Below are 19,197 nucleotides of genomic sequence, written 5' to 3' on the forward strand. Positions count from 1 at the left end.
AATGGCTGTCTTAGAGTTGTAACTCTCTGTGCCAAATTTAGTAGACCAGTCCTAGAAAGACATGATGGGGGACAGACTCTTTGAAGAAGCAATTACAAATTAAAGGGTGTCAATAAGAATAAGCCAGTCATTAAGAAATTCATTACCTGTATTATCATGATATTACAAGTCTATGCCAACATAACTAGTCTTATATGTGTACTTGTCCAAAATATGTAACTATTATGCTTACTTGTATCAGTTTAGAGAAAAAAAGAATCAAGCGAGCTTCTGACATACTTGGAACCCCAAAGATTATACACAGTGCATACATTTCATTGCTGAGACTTGTAAAAATACAGCTCTACTCTGAAAGGCAGTTCGATTCCCAGAGGAGTGCACAGGTATAACAGTAACCTGACTCCATTTAAAATCCTGAAACATAGGATAAAGCTCACAGCCTTAATAATTTGTCCAACAGAAGAACACAACCTTAGCAGTTAAAATTCTGTGTGATTTTTTTAAAAATTAAGCTCACTGCAGAATTACGTTTTGAAGTGTTCTTCATAAAACCAATCTTTCTTTCTTAGTACTGTGTGAAGCCCCATTGAAATCACTTCAATCTCTTTCACTAGCAAAGTTCAAAATACATTCAAGTGCTTATAAGATCAGGACAGACGATTTCTTTAACATAAACATTTGAAAACAGCAGCTCTTGGGCTATTTAATTCCATTTGTTTGATGACATTTTAGCTACAGTTACAGTTAGTTGCTCCTGTTTATGCATTAGGAAAGAAGGAAAGAAGTTTCATTAGGAAAACTGATAGTAAATACCCTCCTACTCCAACCCTGGCAAAGTGCCTGCAGCTCAAGTAGAACCTAGGTATTTTTAGTTAAATTTCCAATTCATGCCATCATTTAAGATAAGTCCTACGGTTTAATTTTAAATATATATGTGCACTATTTTAATTCATGTTATTTTATTGTTCAACACCATTCTAACTTTACATATGCTTTACACACACTAAAAACCACAAACAGATCTCAAAAATGAAAAAATAAACATAAATGCCAAAGCTACAATGCAATAAAACTGCAGTGAAAATATTTACAATGAACCACAAAATCACAGGTGCATACTTACAGTTATTATTAGCAGTTCGTTTTACTCTCATCTCTTACAAGCCAATCTTTTTTCACTTAATTAATAAAATCAAAATTATCTGACTTTTTTCTTAGTTCAAAGGGACAAAAAGATCTGCTTTTACAGCTGGCTGTCAATCATGCTGCACTAAAATTTTGAAAAACAAAAAGAAAAAACAAAAACCAAAATGCTTGCTTATATCAACACTCAACTAAAACATTATCACAATATACGTTTCCTTGAACTTTTTATAAACGCTACTAAGAGGAACTACATTTTGGACTTAATATTCTGAGACTATCATCATATGAATTGGCTCTAGCTTGTACAGTCATACTTTGACAGACATCCACGCATGCAAGCACTTTCACCTATCAATTGAGAACTAGTGTGTGTGTGTATATGTGCGTTATATATATATATACATATATATATAATGTATTTTATATATCAGATATTTTATGTTCAATTCCTCCTTTGCTAATAAGTTTGAAAGCAATTATTTTATTTACCTTTTGCACCCCTTCAAAAGTCATTTACAAAGCAAACTATTTTATTCCACAACTTGTTTTTTCTGTTTGTTTATACTTTTCAAACCCAAATTTTACTCCCGCTTGCAGACACAAAATGTGGAAATTACCAAGCAGGAAAACACACTTCTTTGAGTGGAAGCTGGTCTTCAATTAGAAAGTGATCTTTGCCACGCTTGCATGTTTTTCTCTTGTACTTCTGAAATGACTGACTTACTTTCATGGATTATTTTCTTAAATGCCCTGCTGCATTAGCCTTCAGTCATCTAGTACCTAAGCACTGAGCCATGGTCGCGTTCATTCGCTCTTTCTGATGGCAACACCAGCTTCTACTAGTCAAGAGCCTGGCGATTACAGAATTTGCTCTGATGGAAAGAATTACGGGCTTTAATCCCCTTAGGAAGAAGGATACTTGGGTTCACGTCTCCCACACATGTGGTGAGCGCTCTAGCGGATAACAACTCCGCTAATGAAGAAAAGCGAACCGGAACCATTACCACCTCCTGGGTTTCGAAAGCAAAGACTGACCTTTGCTCCCTTTCTGAAAGAAAGAGCTTATGATCCTAATTTCAAGAGAGCGTGAATCCAAAATGCTCCCCAGAGGAAGGTGCTTTGCCCTGGATATAGGCAGGATTTAAGGCACATTCCTCCTTTAGCTACTGTGTAGAAAACGTGCAGATTCATCATCTCCTTCAAGCTGTTCCAGCTAGTATAATTCTTAGGAAATCCCAGCAAATATTAAAGCATTGCCCCCCCCCCAACACACACACACCTTCCCGGAAACACTACCCATCTGGCCACAGCCCGACCGAACCTTCCCTTTGACACACCAGCTAGCGGAGGGTAAGGAAACGGCATGACCTGCATCTCCCCCGTCTGCATAGGAGAGTCCCTGCGGAAGAAGACCAATTACCTTCTCAACACACACCTTTAGAAATAGTTGCTCAAACCATTTGCTTTCACAGCAACTGAAGCAATAGTTCAGAAGCCATGTTTGGCCCACACAAAAAAGAAAGAAAGAAAGAAAAAAAAAATTAAGAGAGCATGCTTTCTTCCTAAAAAGGCCATAACTTCTAGGTAGGACCTATGCTGCTGCCAATCACTGCTGCTTCTGACTATCATTACCTTATCAGCAATGCAGTGTTTTCATTCAACATATGACACAGTAAAACATAAAACAAGCATGCATCACCAGAGCACGTGGCCAGGCCTCAGATTATTTCTGTTTCACTGCTCAGGCTTGTACTTGACTCAGAAATTAAAGCATGAGCACACGCTTCACTCTATCGTGTTTTATGGAAACCGTAAATTGAAGATGTTCTTACATATTACCCACTGAGATGGTCATTCCGGTAAGAGGATATACTTTAAATTATAAAAATTTCCAAAGCAAAATACAAAACCAATTTAAAACCAGAAACATTTGTTTATCAATACACACTTGCTACTGTCTTTCTCCACCTTCTGAGACAGTTTCTTCCAACCTCCTTTCATGGCATGGGGGCTTACTTTGCCGCACTTAAAAGCTTGTAAAACTTCTAGGCATGCTCTCTCAGATTTGAACTGCTTTAAAAAAGAAACAAACCACACCAAAAAAAAAAGATCAACTTCTATGAAACTGTGAAAAGCTGACTCAGAAGCTGCGCAATGGGTCTGATTCAGCTTTCTTAAACGCAGTCCAAGAACCTGGTCACGTGACCCACCAAACGCCACCCCGAAGACAGGCACGAGCTGCTTTCCAGAGGAGGAAATGCCTGCTTTTCCTCGTAATCCTGCTGCAAAATCTCTTCAGTAGCACGAGCAGTTATTTATTTATATATCAGATTATTCACTCTGATACGCACAACTCTCTTGTTGTTCGTCCAATGCGCAAAGCCCCAGTTAAGCACAAACATTTGCCGCTTGGCTCAATGCCAACAAAGACAAATTCTTCTTCTTAGTCAGCGATAAAAGCTCGTTCAGTGCCCACCTCCTCCTCGCATAACCCTGGAAAGCTGCTAATGATCTTCAGGACACAGTGTAAATGCTATCAAATCCATGAGCTAGCAAAGTAGGAAAGGAAAAATACGTTCTTATAAAGTAAAAGTTTACTTTTACTGAAGATATCCTGCCAGCAAACTAACAGGCTACAAGATAACTGACTAATCCTGCCCCCAAAACTCCAAAATACTAAATCTCTTTACAGAATACGTGAAAAGTGAAGTGCTATCCTAAAATCAACTGCCAGTCATTTTACATCGCGGACCGCAGGCGCAGTGTGGGATCTCCTACGTATCGGAGAGGCAGCTGGAGTCTATGGTGGTAACAACGTTCAGACAAAACGAAAAATCTGTCTAATCCATCTTGCAGCAGTCTCACGGCACTGCGTTTCAGGAGACATCTGTTAAAACACCTGGACTTTCTCACCAAGTAGGAACCTACTAAGCTACGGGTAACAGGTATCACGAAGCAGCGTACCGCTTCTAACTTTTGATTCTTCCACCGTCTCAATTAAAGCATCTTTGGAGCTGCATGCAAGGAATGCTGTCATTAGCTGAGGGCATCCCTTCAGCTGCAAGCCCACTTCGCTACACTGCATACCTCAATTTCCAGCACCATATAATTTCAACTTTAGTCTGACAAGCTTTAATAAAGTAGTGATGGATCACCTTAAAATGCATAATAATTCATCTTAAAATAGCATAAATATTCAGCAGGGCCCAGATATGATATGTTGAAAGCTGTTATATAATTCCTGTGAAGATCTCTGAAAAAGGGCAACATCCAAATGCCGTCAATATAATCTAGATTAATCAAGAGACAGGGTCCTTACTTAAGAAAAAGTTATTTTAAAAGACTATACAGCAGTATTTTTTCAAAAAAATTACTAAGATAAGCTTTTTTCCTTGAATAAACCTTCATGAGAAAAGAAGTAGTAGTAGTAATGAAATATCTTTCTAACAAAAACTGAAACAACACAGAGCACTTCCAGGACTTCAATTTTGCAAAGTGCTTCAGTCAAAAAATATGGTATTTTACAGGCATCTTTCAATAATCAATTGAAAAATAAGAAATAAAAACCAATCCTGTAGTACACAACTTGTGGTTACATCATTATTAAATAGAAGACTAGTTTTTAAAGTACAGTATTAAGAATACATGTAATCATTCTTGGTAACATAGGCAGTAGACAGCAAAACTGATTACTGTCTGAATAATGAAGTGTGAGTTTTTAAAAAATATTATTACTGTCACTACAGTTACAGCCAATATTTTCACTCTCCTGTCTCTTGTTATGTTCTAATTCTATGAAAATGTGCTAGCTCTGCAAAAACACAAGGGTCCATGTTAGGAAAGGTTTTTACAAGACAAAAAAACACACTGTTAGTATGTTTAAAAAGAAAAAGAAAAGAGAAAGGAAGAAAAAAAAACCTACTATTTTTTCTCCCAATTTCAATTACATTTGCCCAAAGCAAGCCCTTTAAAATCTGCTAGACAGCCTGTGCCTAACAATTTTAGTAGAACTAGCTGACAAGCTCTTGGAATATTGAGGCTGGTTTCTAGTAAATACTGAGGCTAAGAAGGCTACACACACTAACATTATTTAAAATGAGAAAACACCAACTGGTTTGCCTGATATCAACCTTGGCCAAAATGAGGGAAAAAATCAACAAGGAAATAAAGGATGGTGATAAAATGCTGGATAAAAGGATGGTAATGCTTAACACAGGTTTTCAGAAAATAGGTCTTGCCAAATAAATTTGGTATGGTTTTCTGACAAGAATATAGGTTGGACTGGATAAAAATATCTTGTATTTTGTGACCTACTATACTTAGATCTATAAGATTTAGTGCCACACAACAGTCTGATTTAGAAGGTATTCAACACGAAGAAAACCTGGAATCTAAAACCACCTCATAAATTATTAGGATGGCTTAGGAAAAATATTTTAAATCCACCTCATCAATAGTTAAAGTTGTTTTCTTAGCTCTAAAAATCATAGCTTGTTATAGCTTTGAAAACTATAAAAAGCTTCTTCCCCTTTAACTTTCTCTGCAGTTGGAAAATAATACACATATATGTATATATTTAAAGAAAAAAGAGGAAGTTATAAAGTTAAATTAACTTTAAAAAATTATTTAAGTTTTTTTCATGAAATAAAATTTCAACACATCTCCTCATTAAAAAAAATGGTATACTTAAAAGCCATTTTCCAGTAAAAAAGGGCAGTGATGAAAAATCTGAACTGGTTGCACAGACATGCAACATCTTGCAGTACTATACTTACCTAGCTTATACTTCTTGTACCCAGAGTCACCCGGGAACATTACAGAGCATCATTTCACACTTCTGACAAGGACAGGTGTGTAATAAATTATTACGTATAAGCTGTTTCTGGATTTTACCATATGGCATCCACAAGGGAATTTGAGGCAAGAAGGAAAACTACTTCACATTTAACTTGGTTGAACGCCTGTACACACAGGTACTTATTCAAAAAGAGCTGGCATGGAGAAAGGTGCTATACCTTGTGTAAGACATCTTTTCCTATTTCATGAATCTCAGTTGACTTCTGAATACTTACTCCTTAAGGATGGCCCAATGCTACTTAGAATCTTTGTCAGCTATCTGAAGCTTATATAAAAGACTGTAGCTCATTGAATCTGTGCAGAAAACAAGAACTGGTGAGGGACAAACAAATAAGTCAGCTCTGCTCCAGTGATCTATATTATACATTAAGCTGAATTCATAGAAGAAACATGCTTGTATACAGCCTAGCATAATACATGTTCCATACCCATGGAAAAAAATAGCATTTAATACTTAAAAAATGAGGAACTCTGCTTTGAAAAGGAGCAAATCTAAAGACGACTCCAAAGACATAGCGAATACTGAAGTTCATACACAAATCCCGCAAGCTAGAACTGGCTTCCTAGGCAAAACACCCACCTCAGGGATGTTTAAAACAGCAAAATAAAGTAGGAAAGAGAACAGAGTATTACATCAATATGTAGCATTAGTGAGATTCTTGATGAGGTATTTATCAAGTTCTAGTTCCCATAATAAAATAAAAAAGTTACTGAACACTGATGATGCCTAAAAACCCTACCTTAAAAAAAGAAAAACAATGAATTTGTTCTCTAAATTGCTGTTATGAGCCTAAGGCCCAGAACACAGAAAGATTGTTCTTGAATTAGTAAGAATTTTATAATCAGTGGCACGTAAGATGGTAAGAATGGCATAGAAGTCATGAAAAATTATTAACTTTAGCATAAAAATTATTACTCATATGGACTGCTGTATTCTGAATTAATTACTCAAGAAGTATCTATCTGTCACTGCTTCATAAAGCTATCAGACCAATATTAGAATGATGACCAAAAAAAAAAAGAAAAAAGTTTGTGTTGGATTAAATGACAGAGCATAATACAAAGTATTAGAACATGATGGTATAAATAATTGTGGATCTTCACTTGTAATAGCCTTCAGTTCTGATCAGCTCACCTCTACAGTGGAAATGGACACAGCTAAGAGAAGAGCAATAAAAATATTAAGTGTAAGTAAGACATTGATGCATCAAGATGCTTAAGACAGTAGTTCAGAGAGGTAATCAGTGGGAAAAGAGGGAAAGGCAGCAACAAACCATACTGTATAAAATACATGTAGAGAAGTTCAGTTAGGCCGCCTTCTTCTCCTCTGCCACAATATTAGGGCTATACCACGGTGATCAATGCCTTAGAAAAAGCATGAATTCGTGGCTTCAAAATATTCTTGGGCCCAAACTTTGTTTAACTAAATGGAAGGTTAGATTGTCACATAAAATTAGATCACTCACAAATCACATAATAATATATGAGAATTTCAAGACCAGAAATTACTTATCTATATTTCCTATATTGGAAATTCTTTATTCTCTAAACCTCAGGTGGTGTTTTAATGACCACTGCAACAGCACTATAATCCTCTCTCCATAGCACCTTGCAAAGAATCTGACAGTTGTCACTACTGAAGACAAAGTACTGGCTTGAAACAATCTAGCAGTATGTAAATACCTGCTAAATGCCACCATCCAGAACAAAAAGAACCTTGTGATCACTCACAACCTTAAAACAGGAAACTACAGATTATAGCGCACACAGACTTTGTCCTTATCTTACACTGATTTTTCCAAATATCCCTAAAACTGTCAAAACAAAGCACTGACTGAGGTAGGAAAATAAACGTTTGGAGCAGAACAAGTCAATACACTACTTAGCATCTGAGCCAAAATGAAGAGAGAGTACCATGGCGTCAGACTCTGGACATATGTCTCTCATATCATCACTGTAGTATGACATATATTACAGTAATGTTGCTAGCTTTAGCACTGCCTAGGTGTCAAAGTCAAAAAGTTCAAAAAGCTAAAACTCAACATTTGATATTAATAACGCCTTAGTATCTCTTTTCTCCAGACACCCCTGTCCTTTTTTCCAGTGTCAGCTTTGATTAATCTTTCAGGGTAGGAAGAAACAACTCTTGCTACGATGTGCTGTTAATAGCTTAACTCTCCAACAAACCACTAAGGCAATCAGAACAATCATTTTTGCCAGGTTCATCAGGAAAAAAACAGCTGCTGGTGAGCAGGGATCACTTCTCGCTGGCATGCTCCCTGCCCTCCCCATGCTGGCAGTCTGGCAAGGCGTTCTGGTGTGAAGTGGACACTCTGGCAGGACACCCAGCCGGCACCCCCACCGTAGGCTCAGCCTCCACGACCACAGCACAAGGCCGTGATCACGGTACGCGGCCGGCGCTCAGTCGGGCCATGGCTTGCTGTGGGCATCAGTGTTGGCACGCTGCCTCCGCTCTACTGGAAACACCAGGCTGCCGCCAGCATGGCTGCTGTCCCCATCCTCAGTGACACCCTTGAGGAGCCAAGACCCAGCTCGGCTGCGGTCCCCCTCTCCAGCACCATACTCACAGGGCCAAGACCCAGCTCGGCTGCTGTCCCCATCTCCAGCGCCATACTCACGGGGCCAAGACCCAGCTCGGCTGCTGTCCCCATCTCCAGCACCATACTCACGGGGCCAAGACCCAGCACGGCTGCTGTCCCCCTCTCCAGCGCCATACTCACGGGGCCAAGACCCAGCTCGGCTGCTGTCCCCATCTCCAGCACCATACTCACGGGGCCAAGACCCAGCTCGGCTGCTGTCCCCATCTCCAACGCCATACTCACGGGGCCAAGACCCAGCTCAGCTGCTGTCCCCATCCTCAGTGACACCCTTGAGGAGCCAAGACCCAGCTCTGCTGCTGTCCCCCTCTCCAACGCCATACTCACAGGGCCAAGACCCAGCTCGGCTGCTGTCCCCATCCTCAGTGACACCCTTGAGGAGCCAAGACCCAGCTCTGCTGCTGTTCCCCTCTCCAGTGCCATACTCACGGGGCCAAGACCCAGCTCGGCTGCTGTCCCCCTCTCCAACGCCATACTCACGGGGCCAAGACCCAGCTCTGCTGCTGTTCCCCTCTCCAGCGCCATACTCACGGGGCCAAGACCCAGCTCTGCTGCTGTTCCCCTCTCCAACGCCATACTCAAGGGTCCAAGACCCAGCTCGGCTGCTGTCCCCCTCTCCAACGCCATACTCACGGGGCCAAGACCCAGCTCGGCTGCTGTCCCCCTCTCCAACGCCATACTCACGGGGCCAAGACCCGGCTTGGCTGCTGTCCCCATCCTCAGTGACACCCTTGAGGAGCCAAGACCCAGCTCGGCTGCTGTTCCCCTCTCCAACGCCATACTCAAGTGGTCGAGACCTGGCTCAGCTGCTGTCCCCATCCTCAGTGACACCCCTGTGGAGCCAAGACCCGGCTTGGCTGCTGTCCCCATCCCCAACGCCATACTCAAGGGTCCAAGACCCAGCTCAGCTGCTGTCCCCATCCCCAGTGACACCCTTGAGGAGCCAAGACCCGGCATGGCTACTGTCCCCATCCCCAACACCATACTCAAGGGGCCAAGACCCGGCATGGCTGCTGTCCCCATCCCCAGTGACACCCCTGTGGAGCCAAGACCCGGCATGGCTACTGTCCCCATCCCCAACGCCATACTCAAGGGTCCAAGACCCAGCTCAGCTGCTGTCCCCATCCCCAGTGACACCCCTGTGGAGCCAAACCCGGCTCGGCTGCTGTCCCCATCCCCAGCGCCACCCCGGCAGGGCCGAGGCCGGGCGGGAGCCGCCGTCCCCGCCGCCTCGGCCCAGGCGGGAGCCGGCAGCGCGGGCTGATGGCGGCGCTCGGCGAGGCCGCCTCGAGGGCGAGCATGTGCCGGGGGCATGGCGGGCCGCGCCGCGCCGGGCGGGGGGCGGCGGGGCCGGGGGCGCGGTGGCGGGCAGGAGGAGGAGGAGGAGGAGGAGGAGGAGCCTGGCTGCGAGCGCGGGGACCGCCGCCGCCGCCGCCCTCCCCCGTCGGCCCCTCACCTGGCGGGGCCGCCCCTCGCCTGGGCGCCGCTTCCGCGGGGGGCGCCGGCCTCGCCCGCCGCCCGCCTGCCGCCGCCGCCGCCGGGCCGCGCGTCCGCCGCCAGCCGGCTCAGGCCCCAGCCGCCGCCGCCGCCGCCGCCGCCGCCCCCTCCATGGCCGCCGCTCTCGCCGGCTGCATTGTGGGAAGCTGACCTCACTCGCTGCCGCCGCCCCGCCGGCTCCGCCGCTCGCCGCCATGGGGGCCGTGACCGACGGTGGGTGAGACCTCCCGCCCCTGCCTGCCTGCCTCCCGCCGCCCCGGGCCGCCGCCGCCGCGGCGCCTCCCCCTCCGCGGCCCTCGGAGGAAAGGGCGCCCGCGGCGGCCGGGAAGGCGCCCGCGGCCGCGCGCCGGGCGCCCGCCAAGGCCCTTCTCCATCCCTCCCTCCCTGCGCGCAGACGAGGTGATCCGCAAGCGGCTGCTCATCGACGGCGACGGGGCGGGCGACGACAGGCGCATCAACCTGCTGGTGAAGAGCTTCATCAAGTGGTGCCACGCCGGGTCCCAGGAGGAGGGGTAGGGCCGAGGCAGCGCGGCGGCGGCGGCCGCGGGGCCCGCTGCGGCGGGACCTGGCTGAACTAGGCCTATTCCCGCCCCCAGAAATAAGTGAAAATCGCTTACGCTGTGCACGTCCGCTCCTCGTGTAATGCACATCTGTGCACGTCTGCGTCCCGGGACGGCCCCGCGGCGCTTCCAGCGCGGGCCCCGCGCGCTCGGACGGCGGCTGTACGCGCAGGGAAGCGCGGGAGCGCGAAAATGCTCGTCTCGGTGCACCCGGAGCCGTCCCGGCGTGGGAGCCCGCCGCCCCGGGCCGGGCTCCCACCCCGGGCTTCGGTACCCGCTTTGCTCCTTCGAGGGCGCGAGGGCAGAGTTGGCGCCATGTTTCTGACGGCGCTCGCAGAAATTACGCGCTGGAATGCTTTATTTCTGTAATAATTGCTGTTGTTTAACTGCTGCGTGAATTACTCATGCAGGCCTTGGTTCCTCGCTGTGTAAAGGTAGGCGACTGTTTTATGCTGCTTAGGAATCACTATCTTGTCTTGCTTTCAGTTACAGCCAGTACCAACGAATGCTGAGCACGCTGTCACAGTGTGAGTTTTCAATGGGAAAAACTCTTCTTGTGTATGATATGAACCTGCGAGAAATGGAGAATTATGAAAAAATCTACAAAGATATAGGTAAAGAGGAAAAACATTACTGTTTTCTGTTGGACTCTTTCCCTAGTATGAGGAAGCTTCAGCCAATGCTGGTGAATGTAATATATGCATATGATGAATGATTTTCTTTTGTTTACTTATTTATTTTAATATAGCAGTGGCAGGTAAGTTCTAAAGCATCCTGTCAGTATCTAAACCACAGGCAAATAAAGAGTTTTTCTAAACCTGTTGAAATAATGTGCAACTTTCAGGCTGATGGTGCTAGGAAGCTACCATGTCACGAACGGCTCTTTTTTTTTTTTTTTATATAGTGCAGCAAATTGGTTTGTTGACATGTATTGTTTGATTTTTTTGGTATGATTCTGTATATCTTTTTGTTAAAGAAAATAGTATAGCTGCAGCACACGAGAAGATTTCTGAATGCAAAAAGCAGATTCTGCAAGCAAAAAGGATTCGAAAAAATCGCCAGGGTAAGGAGCAAACTCTTATTTTTACTGAACAGTTTGATTATTTTGTTACCCTTTAAAACATACTGTATTAGGAAATAGTTTCCAAATCTTTGAGTGTACAAGAGAAAATACTGGTTTTGTGAATATTATATTTTGTTCTGGTGGCTTTCACATGCACTCAGTGAATTCCCATATCCAGTAATAGAACAGCATGTATGTATATTACCACCGTTTCACCTCAGAAACCTATACTTTTGAAGAATTCTTCAGAAATTTACTTCAGAAACTCTACTTTCAGGGCAAAAATATGGTGGCCCTACACCCTTCCTCCAGAAAACCTTACGGTATAAGTCAAATTAATACCTAATTGTCTAATTGTTATTGTAAAGGCACATAATGCTCAAGTATATTATCTTCATTTAAAACTTCTAAAGAAAAGTAAAGCCACTCAAACCTTTTTGTGAACGAGGCAGACAAGATCAAACCAGTAGATCTCAATGTCCTACAACATCAGGCAGATCTAAACAGTATTCAAGAAAATGTTTTCAGGCCAAGGAAAAACCCAGCAAGCCTTGTATGACAGTTCAGGTGGCTTTAGAGCTAAAGCACATTATAACACCAAGAGAGAAGTAGGAAACAGGCTTACTGCCAGCACTAAGGAATCATAAAAGTATATTCCTTCAGCTTTTAATGGAAGGTAAAGTCTCGGCGTACGCATGTATAAAGATGGCTATGTCAGTTTACACCCACCAAATCCATGTGTATCCTTAAATACCTCTAAAGCAATTATGAGAGAAGTATTTAAGAGACAGGAATCTCTTAAAAGTATATGCTGATAATTTTATTTGAAACTTAAAGTGTTTTCCCTGAAATACTGTCTTATCAAAAGATTAGCAATGGAGGAGAAACAGGATTTTTTTTATATAAAAGACATGCAAAAAGAAAAAAAAATAAAGGTAAAACAGATAAAAGGTTTTAAATACAACTGTTTGATCAATAAACCTTTTGTGGACATTTGTGGGCTCAGCTGGAGATGAGAAGAACCTTAGTGGGAATGGAGAATACGTAGGCCTGAAGCTTTTGCTTTTGACATGTTCTGTCCAGCCTGTTGCACAAATTTTTCCATCCGAGTGAGGTGGTTGGCATATATACAATATTACTGTCAGGAAATGGCTACATTAGTTGCCCATATAGCCATAATATGGTTCTTTGTATGGAATACTGTTACAGAATCATGCTGTTTCTCGTACAGTATATTATATTTTTCTCTAAAAATCTTAAATGTTTATATGTAAAGCATCTTATCAGCACTATTTTCTATATATATGCATTAGATTTTATCTAAAACCAGTGCTTATGGATCATGCACAAAAGAAAGCGTGCAGCATTACAGAGCTATCTAAAGATCAGGTTTTCTGGCTCAGTACCTTACAAATAACTAGGACTAGATCACACAGAATCACAAAGGTTGGAAGGGACCTCTGGATGTCATCTAGTCCAACCTCCAATAGATAAGTTTGAGTGAGTAGGTAAGGTCCTACAATCACATCTATTTCTTTTTTAAATCCATTTTGATGTGAACATCTACTCTAAGACTGAACATTTTCTTTAAAATTGAAATATTATAGTATGGTATAAATTATATATTAGATTTTTATATATTTGTGTTTGTGTATATGTTCATTTTGTTTTATATAAATTTGAAAAGTTAAACAGTTTTTTAATAAGTGATTAAGAATTGAAACTATTATATGATATGTGATTTTTGGTTCCTGAGCCCGTGCTTTCAATTTAGACTAACAATATTCAAAAAAATTTTTTTTCCTTTCAGAATATGATGCATTGGCCAAAGTCATACAACACCATCCAGATAGGCATGAAACACTGAAGTAAGTATGAGATTGCATTAAATTATAATAAGGCAGCAAGTCAGAAGTCATCAGATTTGACATTTCCTTGGTTTCAGTTTGATCTTTTCTCACTTGCAAATTATTTTTTTTAACATAAGAAAAATCTGAGTTTCATTTTAAAACTGTTCTTATCAGGTATGCTTAATTTATCTCCATCAGTTTGGGTTCAGAGGAATTGCTAATAACTTTTCATTTTTAAATTTTCCATTGTTAAGGTGAATGTGTGAAACTCAGACTTAAATGCATGTCTTACGTCAATTTACCAGTGACAAGTTGATCAGAAAAGAGAGATAGTGGGAAATGCTGTGAAGTGCACTAGCGAGGGATTCAGTAGTCATGAAAAATATATAAAACAAGCAAATGAGATGGAATGCAAGAAAGCAGAGAAAGGCTCTCAGGTTTGTTTTATGTTTTTCCTTGTAGTTGTTCTTCCTGCATACCTGGTTGTAAATTACTACCTTATTACTAGCTTATATACCACAGTCTAGCCTGCCCTGGCACGCAGGTTAGACCTACATGTTGTCCAGCTCATCCTACATGTATGGTATTGCTTGTGTCCTTGCTGGATTTGGATTACTGTCTATGCTTTTGGGTCATTTTGGACAGTTCAGGGAAGATAATATTTTTTAACTTTATCAAAGCACAGAAATATTCTAGGACTCACTGCATCTATGATTTTGTTTTTCTTAACCTGATTAAGATGTAACATGGGATTGCTGTTCTCATTTAAATGCGGCTTGTGTCTGTCCTATTGCTCACTTTCAGTGAAATTGCAGAGGGAGATTATATTTTCATATTCCATGGTCTTTTGTAGTCATTGCCACAACTTAGATTATTATGGTCAACTCTTGAGCAATTTAGATACTTCTTACTTTACTGGTTGGCATGTGCTGTTTATCAATGAAAATTCATGATAAAAAATTACCAGAAGTGCCTATTTTTTTTCCAGATAAATCAATTGATTAAGATTAGAAACAAGTAAATAATAATACATTTTTTAGAAGATACGGGGTAGTTTAGGTTTCTTGAGTTTTCTGTTTTAATTTTGCTTAACACTTCTAAGCACAAGTCTCCAAAGCTAGAAATGGTAATATAAAATATCTGGTAAGTATGGCATTTTGTCCTTCCATATACTTCATTTTCTCTTCTCCATAGAAGAGTATATTGCAGTTAAGAATACTAGTGTGTTAATGTGCTGTAAGAATGTCTACAGTGTATGCCCTTTCTTTCTTATTCCTTCATATCCTCAGTCAGAGAAACAGATTTGAATTTTAGTAGAGCATGATTCTCCATTTTACAGATACAGAAATAGGGTACAGTAACAGAACAGAAATTTTTTTAAAAGGAGCTTGGTTCATAAGTATTTTAGCTTTAACTGACCCCTCCAAGTGAATATATCCTAAATTTAGGCACTAGGTGAAATTTTCCTCCAAAACCTTAATTACAAGCTCTCCCTGCCCTCCAGTTTGAGGGGAGTGTACAGGAAGTCAGTTACTGTGAATCAGGAAAGACCACCCTTAAATTAGAATGGAAAAAGCCTCAGGAACAACACATTATTCATAGAACTCTTAGTCATTAAAACACCAGAGAGAACTTCTTGTCAGGAGAAATGTCACGGTTTATTGCAAGAGTTACATTTATAGTTTTTGCAGGTCATATGGCACAAGTGGATAAGGTTTGGAGAAATACTACTTTTATGCTTCTAAGGGACTGTTTCTTGGAACAAGGAGTTCTAGAGCACAAAAGAAGGGAACCTCTTATGGACTTAGTCACAAGTAATGTGCAGGAGCCAATTCAGAAAGTGACGGGAGCTGAACCACTAAGCAGCAGAGCCCACCGTGTAATTAGCTGCAGTATCGGAAGAGCTGTTAGAACACCACGAAATGACACTGAACCTTAGAAAAGGAGATACAAAAATGGGAAGGCTAGGCAAAGATTCTCTGGAGCTGAAAGTAAAAGTAGTGAAATTCCAGATGTAGCTTGGAAGTTACTGTGAAAAATAGGAGACTGACAAGACACGCGTATTTCTGACAGCAAAGCATAAACTGCAGGATCTGAGAAGCACTTTCAGGCATTCCCCTCAAAGTATAAATCAGGTAACACTAAAACAGAACTTTCTTCACAGCTGTCCACACAGGGCTGGAAGCCTGTTTGTGGTTCCCTGCCCAGACTAGTTTCAGAAGCTCTCAGTGCTTCAGAAAGAGCACTTTATTCCTTTGCTCACCTCTATGTGGCTCTGCCTGATAATTAATCGGGGATGGCCAGTCTCTATCTAACCTTTAAAGGAACAGATTGCTCTCATTGCAGGGAATGTAAATTGTAGTAGGCATTAGAGAAAAACTGAGAGCACTAAATTGGAGGTGGGAACACATCTTTGTAAGAGCTGATGCTTCATCCTCCTTTGAAAGTTATAGGATGATACCTATTACTTCTTGCCTTATATCAAAAGGGATTGTTATGGACTGTGGTGGGTCAGAGTGAAAACAGAGAACAAGTTTTTTGAGGAGATGCTAAAACATTGTGCACTGAGGCATAAGTTGTATCATATTTCATCCAAAATGCGGATTATTCCATGTGTGCCTACTGTGAAGTGTGTATATCATCCACTACTGTGTCTGGTCTGGCCATTGTTAGAGCTAAGATAAGATTATGTATTTGATCAGGTCTGAGAATTATACGTACATATGTGTAGGGTAGTAGGTTTGTCAGATACTGTCTTCCATGCTGATGCTATGTTTTTATTTAATCTACTCCTGTCAAAATAAACAAATCTGTAAAGCAGTGAAGTTTGTAAAAGGGTGTTTAATGTAACCTGCCTTCTTTTACTTGATCACACAATGAAAGTGAAAGACCGTGTGTGTGGCAGGATTGAGTTGTTACGGACCCAGTGCCCAATATCCTGTTGCATTCCGGCTTGTCAGCCTTGTTTTCTGTAAGTCCTGAGATGATAAGTTTATAGCATAATAGTTTAACCTTTTTATGTGAAGAAAGTTTATGTAAATATTGTTTTAATTCATTATGCTTTGTATTACTTTGCAGTGGTGTTACTTATGCCGTTTATTTAATAGTTCTTTTTCCTCAACTATTCAAATTTATTTTTCAAAAACTTCACAGAAGTCTTAAAAATACTGTGACAATTTCTTTTCAGGCAGCTAGAAGCTTTGGGGAAAGAGCTTCAACATCTTTCTCACATTAAAGAAAATGTTGAAGATAAGGTAGGTTTTTCATAGATATTGTTGTATAATTATTTAAGAGGAACATAATTAATGAAGAATCTGCTATGAGTTGTTTGGCTGTGTGTGCACTCTGTTTCCTAAAATATATGTTTTGTGGTTCCAGTTGGAGCTGAGAAGAAAACAGTTTCATGTTCTTCTAAGCACCATCCATGAACTTCAGCAAACCCTGGAAAGTAAGTGGTGTTACGTATGAGTATTATACATAATTGGGTAGGGTTTAGGGAACGGTCTGTGCCGGCAGATCAGAACGAATGATGCTTCCAGCAGCAGGATAGCAATGTGCAGTTAGGGGGTGATGACCTCTTGCATAGGCAGTATTTTTTCCAGTTCTTGTCCAGAGCCCGAATTTGCTCGGACTCTTTATCTTTACAAGCTAGCCACCATGTCCTCTCCTGATTGGCATCAAACTTATCTATAGACAGCAGACTTCTTTAAAATGCAGAGATTAAGAATGTCGCTTCGAGTATCATCTCTTTTTTTACAGGCAATACAGACAAGTATTCTTGTGTATAGTTTCAAACTTATTTGTATGATACCTATTTCAACAGTGTTGAACGTGTCGTTGCCATCATGGTATCATCTGAGGTTTTACTAAAAACAAGTTGTAATGTAGAGAAGCTAAATGATTTACCTACTCATACAGGACGTCTGTAGCAGAGGAGGGACTAAAAGCATCGTATACAAGAGCTAAATTCAGGAATTTAACCAATAAATTCATCTTTTATCATACAAATACATAATACTTCCAAATCAGTGCCTACTTCTCATGCTCTAATAGGGATAATATTGCTTTAAGTATTATTTATTGGATATTTGCTCTGTCTTCCAAAGGCAAAATAATTGGTATAGCCTGTGTGTATGACCTGATTAACATACATAGACAGCTATAAGAGCAGACTTTCATTCTCTAAGGCCCTCTAGACCTTGTTAAGCAGAGTGAACTGTTAATCCCTAGGTACACTTTTAGCAGAAGGTTATTAAGTGTTACTAGTGTTACTAATACTTGCTTAAGTCTCTAAAATACCCTTCCATAAGAATGTGTAGTTTACCTTTTAGCTTCTGGAATTTTGTGAAGGACATAACTTTTGTGGAAAGCACAACTTCACTTTGAAAGACTTGGTTTATATCCTCTGTGTCACCACTCTCTGTTTGCATGACCTTGGGAAAATCTCATCATATTTGTACCTTATTTTTCTAAATAGTAAAATGGAAAGAATAACTGTGTTCTTTTGTGTAGTGTTTTGAGGCCTGCAAATACAGCATTATTGTTACTATTATGATGCCATTTTTATAAATTATAAAAGGTCAGATGAATAAACCACCGATAAGCAAATACTAGGTGCATAATTTAAAACAATCTCCAATGTTTGCTTAAACTGATACAATAGAATTTACTCCCTGTTTTCCGTAATAGCTGTTACACATACCAGCCTTACTTTTAAGGATTTTTTTAGTTGGAACTTAGCATTTTGTATAATGAAATATTCAGTTATAGATTTAAGGCAATCAATGCAAAATATTTAAGTGGGACACAACTCAGTAATATAGCTTGTAAAAGTAATCTCAGCATGTTTGACTAATGGTAATGTTTAATTTCAGACGATGAAAAACTTTCAGAAGCAGAAGAATCTCAAGAAACTCAGATGGAAACAGAGACCAAACAGTAGATACACCTTACGCTTACTGAAGATTGTACTGAAGATTTGTGTTGAAACCAACAGTAAAAGAGCAGGAGGTGAAAACCAGAATTTTCCACTGTTTCTGTGAATTTAACCAGTGTAGGAATTCTAATTGGTATTTTTATACAAAAATACTTGTTGTGCTTGTGCTCCAGGGGAAAACAGTTCCACATCTGTGCAGGTGGGTACTTTGTGTTAATCCACAAACTTTGTAATACATTACAAGAAAGATGTTCTTGCTTTACAAAGGGTGAATCTTCTGTACAGCTCTTGTAAACTAAGGTGTTTGCAAAACATTGTCAATAAAAGGTGTTTACAAAGTTTTCTATTTTTTAGTAGGCATTGAGGCTTACTAGTAAGGGCTCCTTTTCTTACATTTTGCACTGATATCAGTACTCCTTTGCTCGGGTCCCAGCTTCCATGTCATAGTCCAAATGTGACCTAAAACTGAACAAAGTAGAGACTGAAATTTTCAAAGTAGCTGTCCTGCTAGTCATTTTAGGGCTTACTTACGACATTTACTAGTCTAATTCTGTACAAGCAATTTATTTTATATAAATGTTTTTCAGTGGCTCTAAACAAAAATCATTCTGTACTATCTTTATCTTTTTCCTTAAGATGATGCAAAGAATTCCAGATAATGATGTGTGTT

At 40.9% G+C, this 19,197-nt stretch overlaps 1 protein-coding gene across 2 annotated transcripts; it reads left to right on the plus strand.

The window, feature by feature from the left end:
* Positions 1-10,196: 10,196 nt before the first annotated feature.
* THOC7 (THO complex subunit 7) lies at positions 10,197-18,868 on the plus strand. 2 transcript variants are annotated; one of them, XM_062585675.1, is made up of 8 exons: positions 10,197-10,331; positions 10,513-10,630; positions 11,165-11,292; positions 11,655-11,741; positions 13,552-13,609; positions 16,779-16,845; positions 16,970-17,039; positions 18,466-18,868. In XM_062585675.1, the coding sequence occupies exons 1-8, from the start codon at positions 10,313-10,315 to the stop codon at positions 18,531-18,533; spliced, it is 615 nt and encodes a 204-aa protein (XP_062441659.1). In that variant the 5' UTR covers positions 10,197-10,312; the 3' UTR covers positions 18,534-18,868. The 2 variants fall into 2 exon arrangements, with proteins under 2 accessions (XP_062441659.1, XP_062441660.1); XM_062585676.1 differs by lacking the exon at positions 10,197-10,331 and having other exon boundaries at positions 10,507-10,583.
* The last annotated feature ends 329 nt before the right edge of the window (positions 18,869-19,197 follow it).

The sequence above is a fragment of the Rhea pennata genome, chromosome 12 (assembly GCF_028389875.1).
Source record: "Rhea pennata isolate bPtePen1 chromosome 12, bPtePen1.pri, whole genome shotgun sequence".
Classification (NCBI taxonomy): Eukaryota; Metazoa; Chordata; class Aves; order Rheiformes; family Rheidae; genus Rhea; species Rhea pennata.

Bases quoted from the DNA above. Each gene is read 5' to 3' on its own strand.
- THOC7 (XM_062585675.1), top strand. The intron at 10,631-11,164 runs GTAGGGCCGAGG...TCTTGCTTTCAG, and splicing joins GCCGGGTCCCAGGAGGAGGG to TTACAGCCAGTACCAACGAA. The intron at 11,742-13,551 runs GTAAGGAGCAAA...TTTTCCTTTCAG, and splicing joins GATTCGAAAAAATCGCCAGG to AATATGATGCATTGGCCAAA.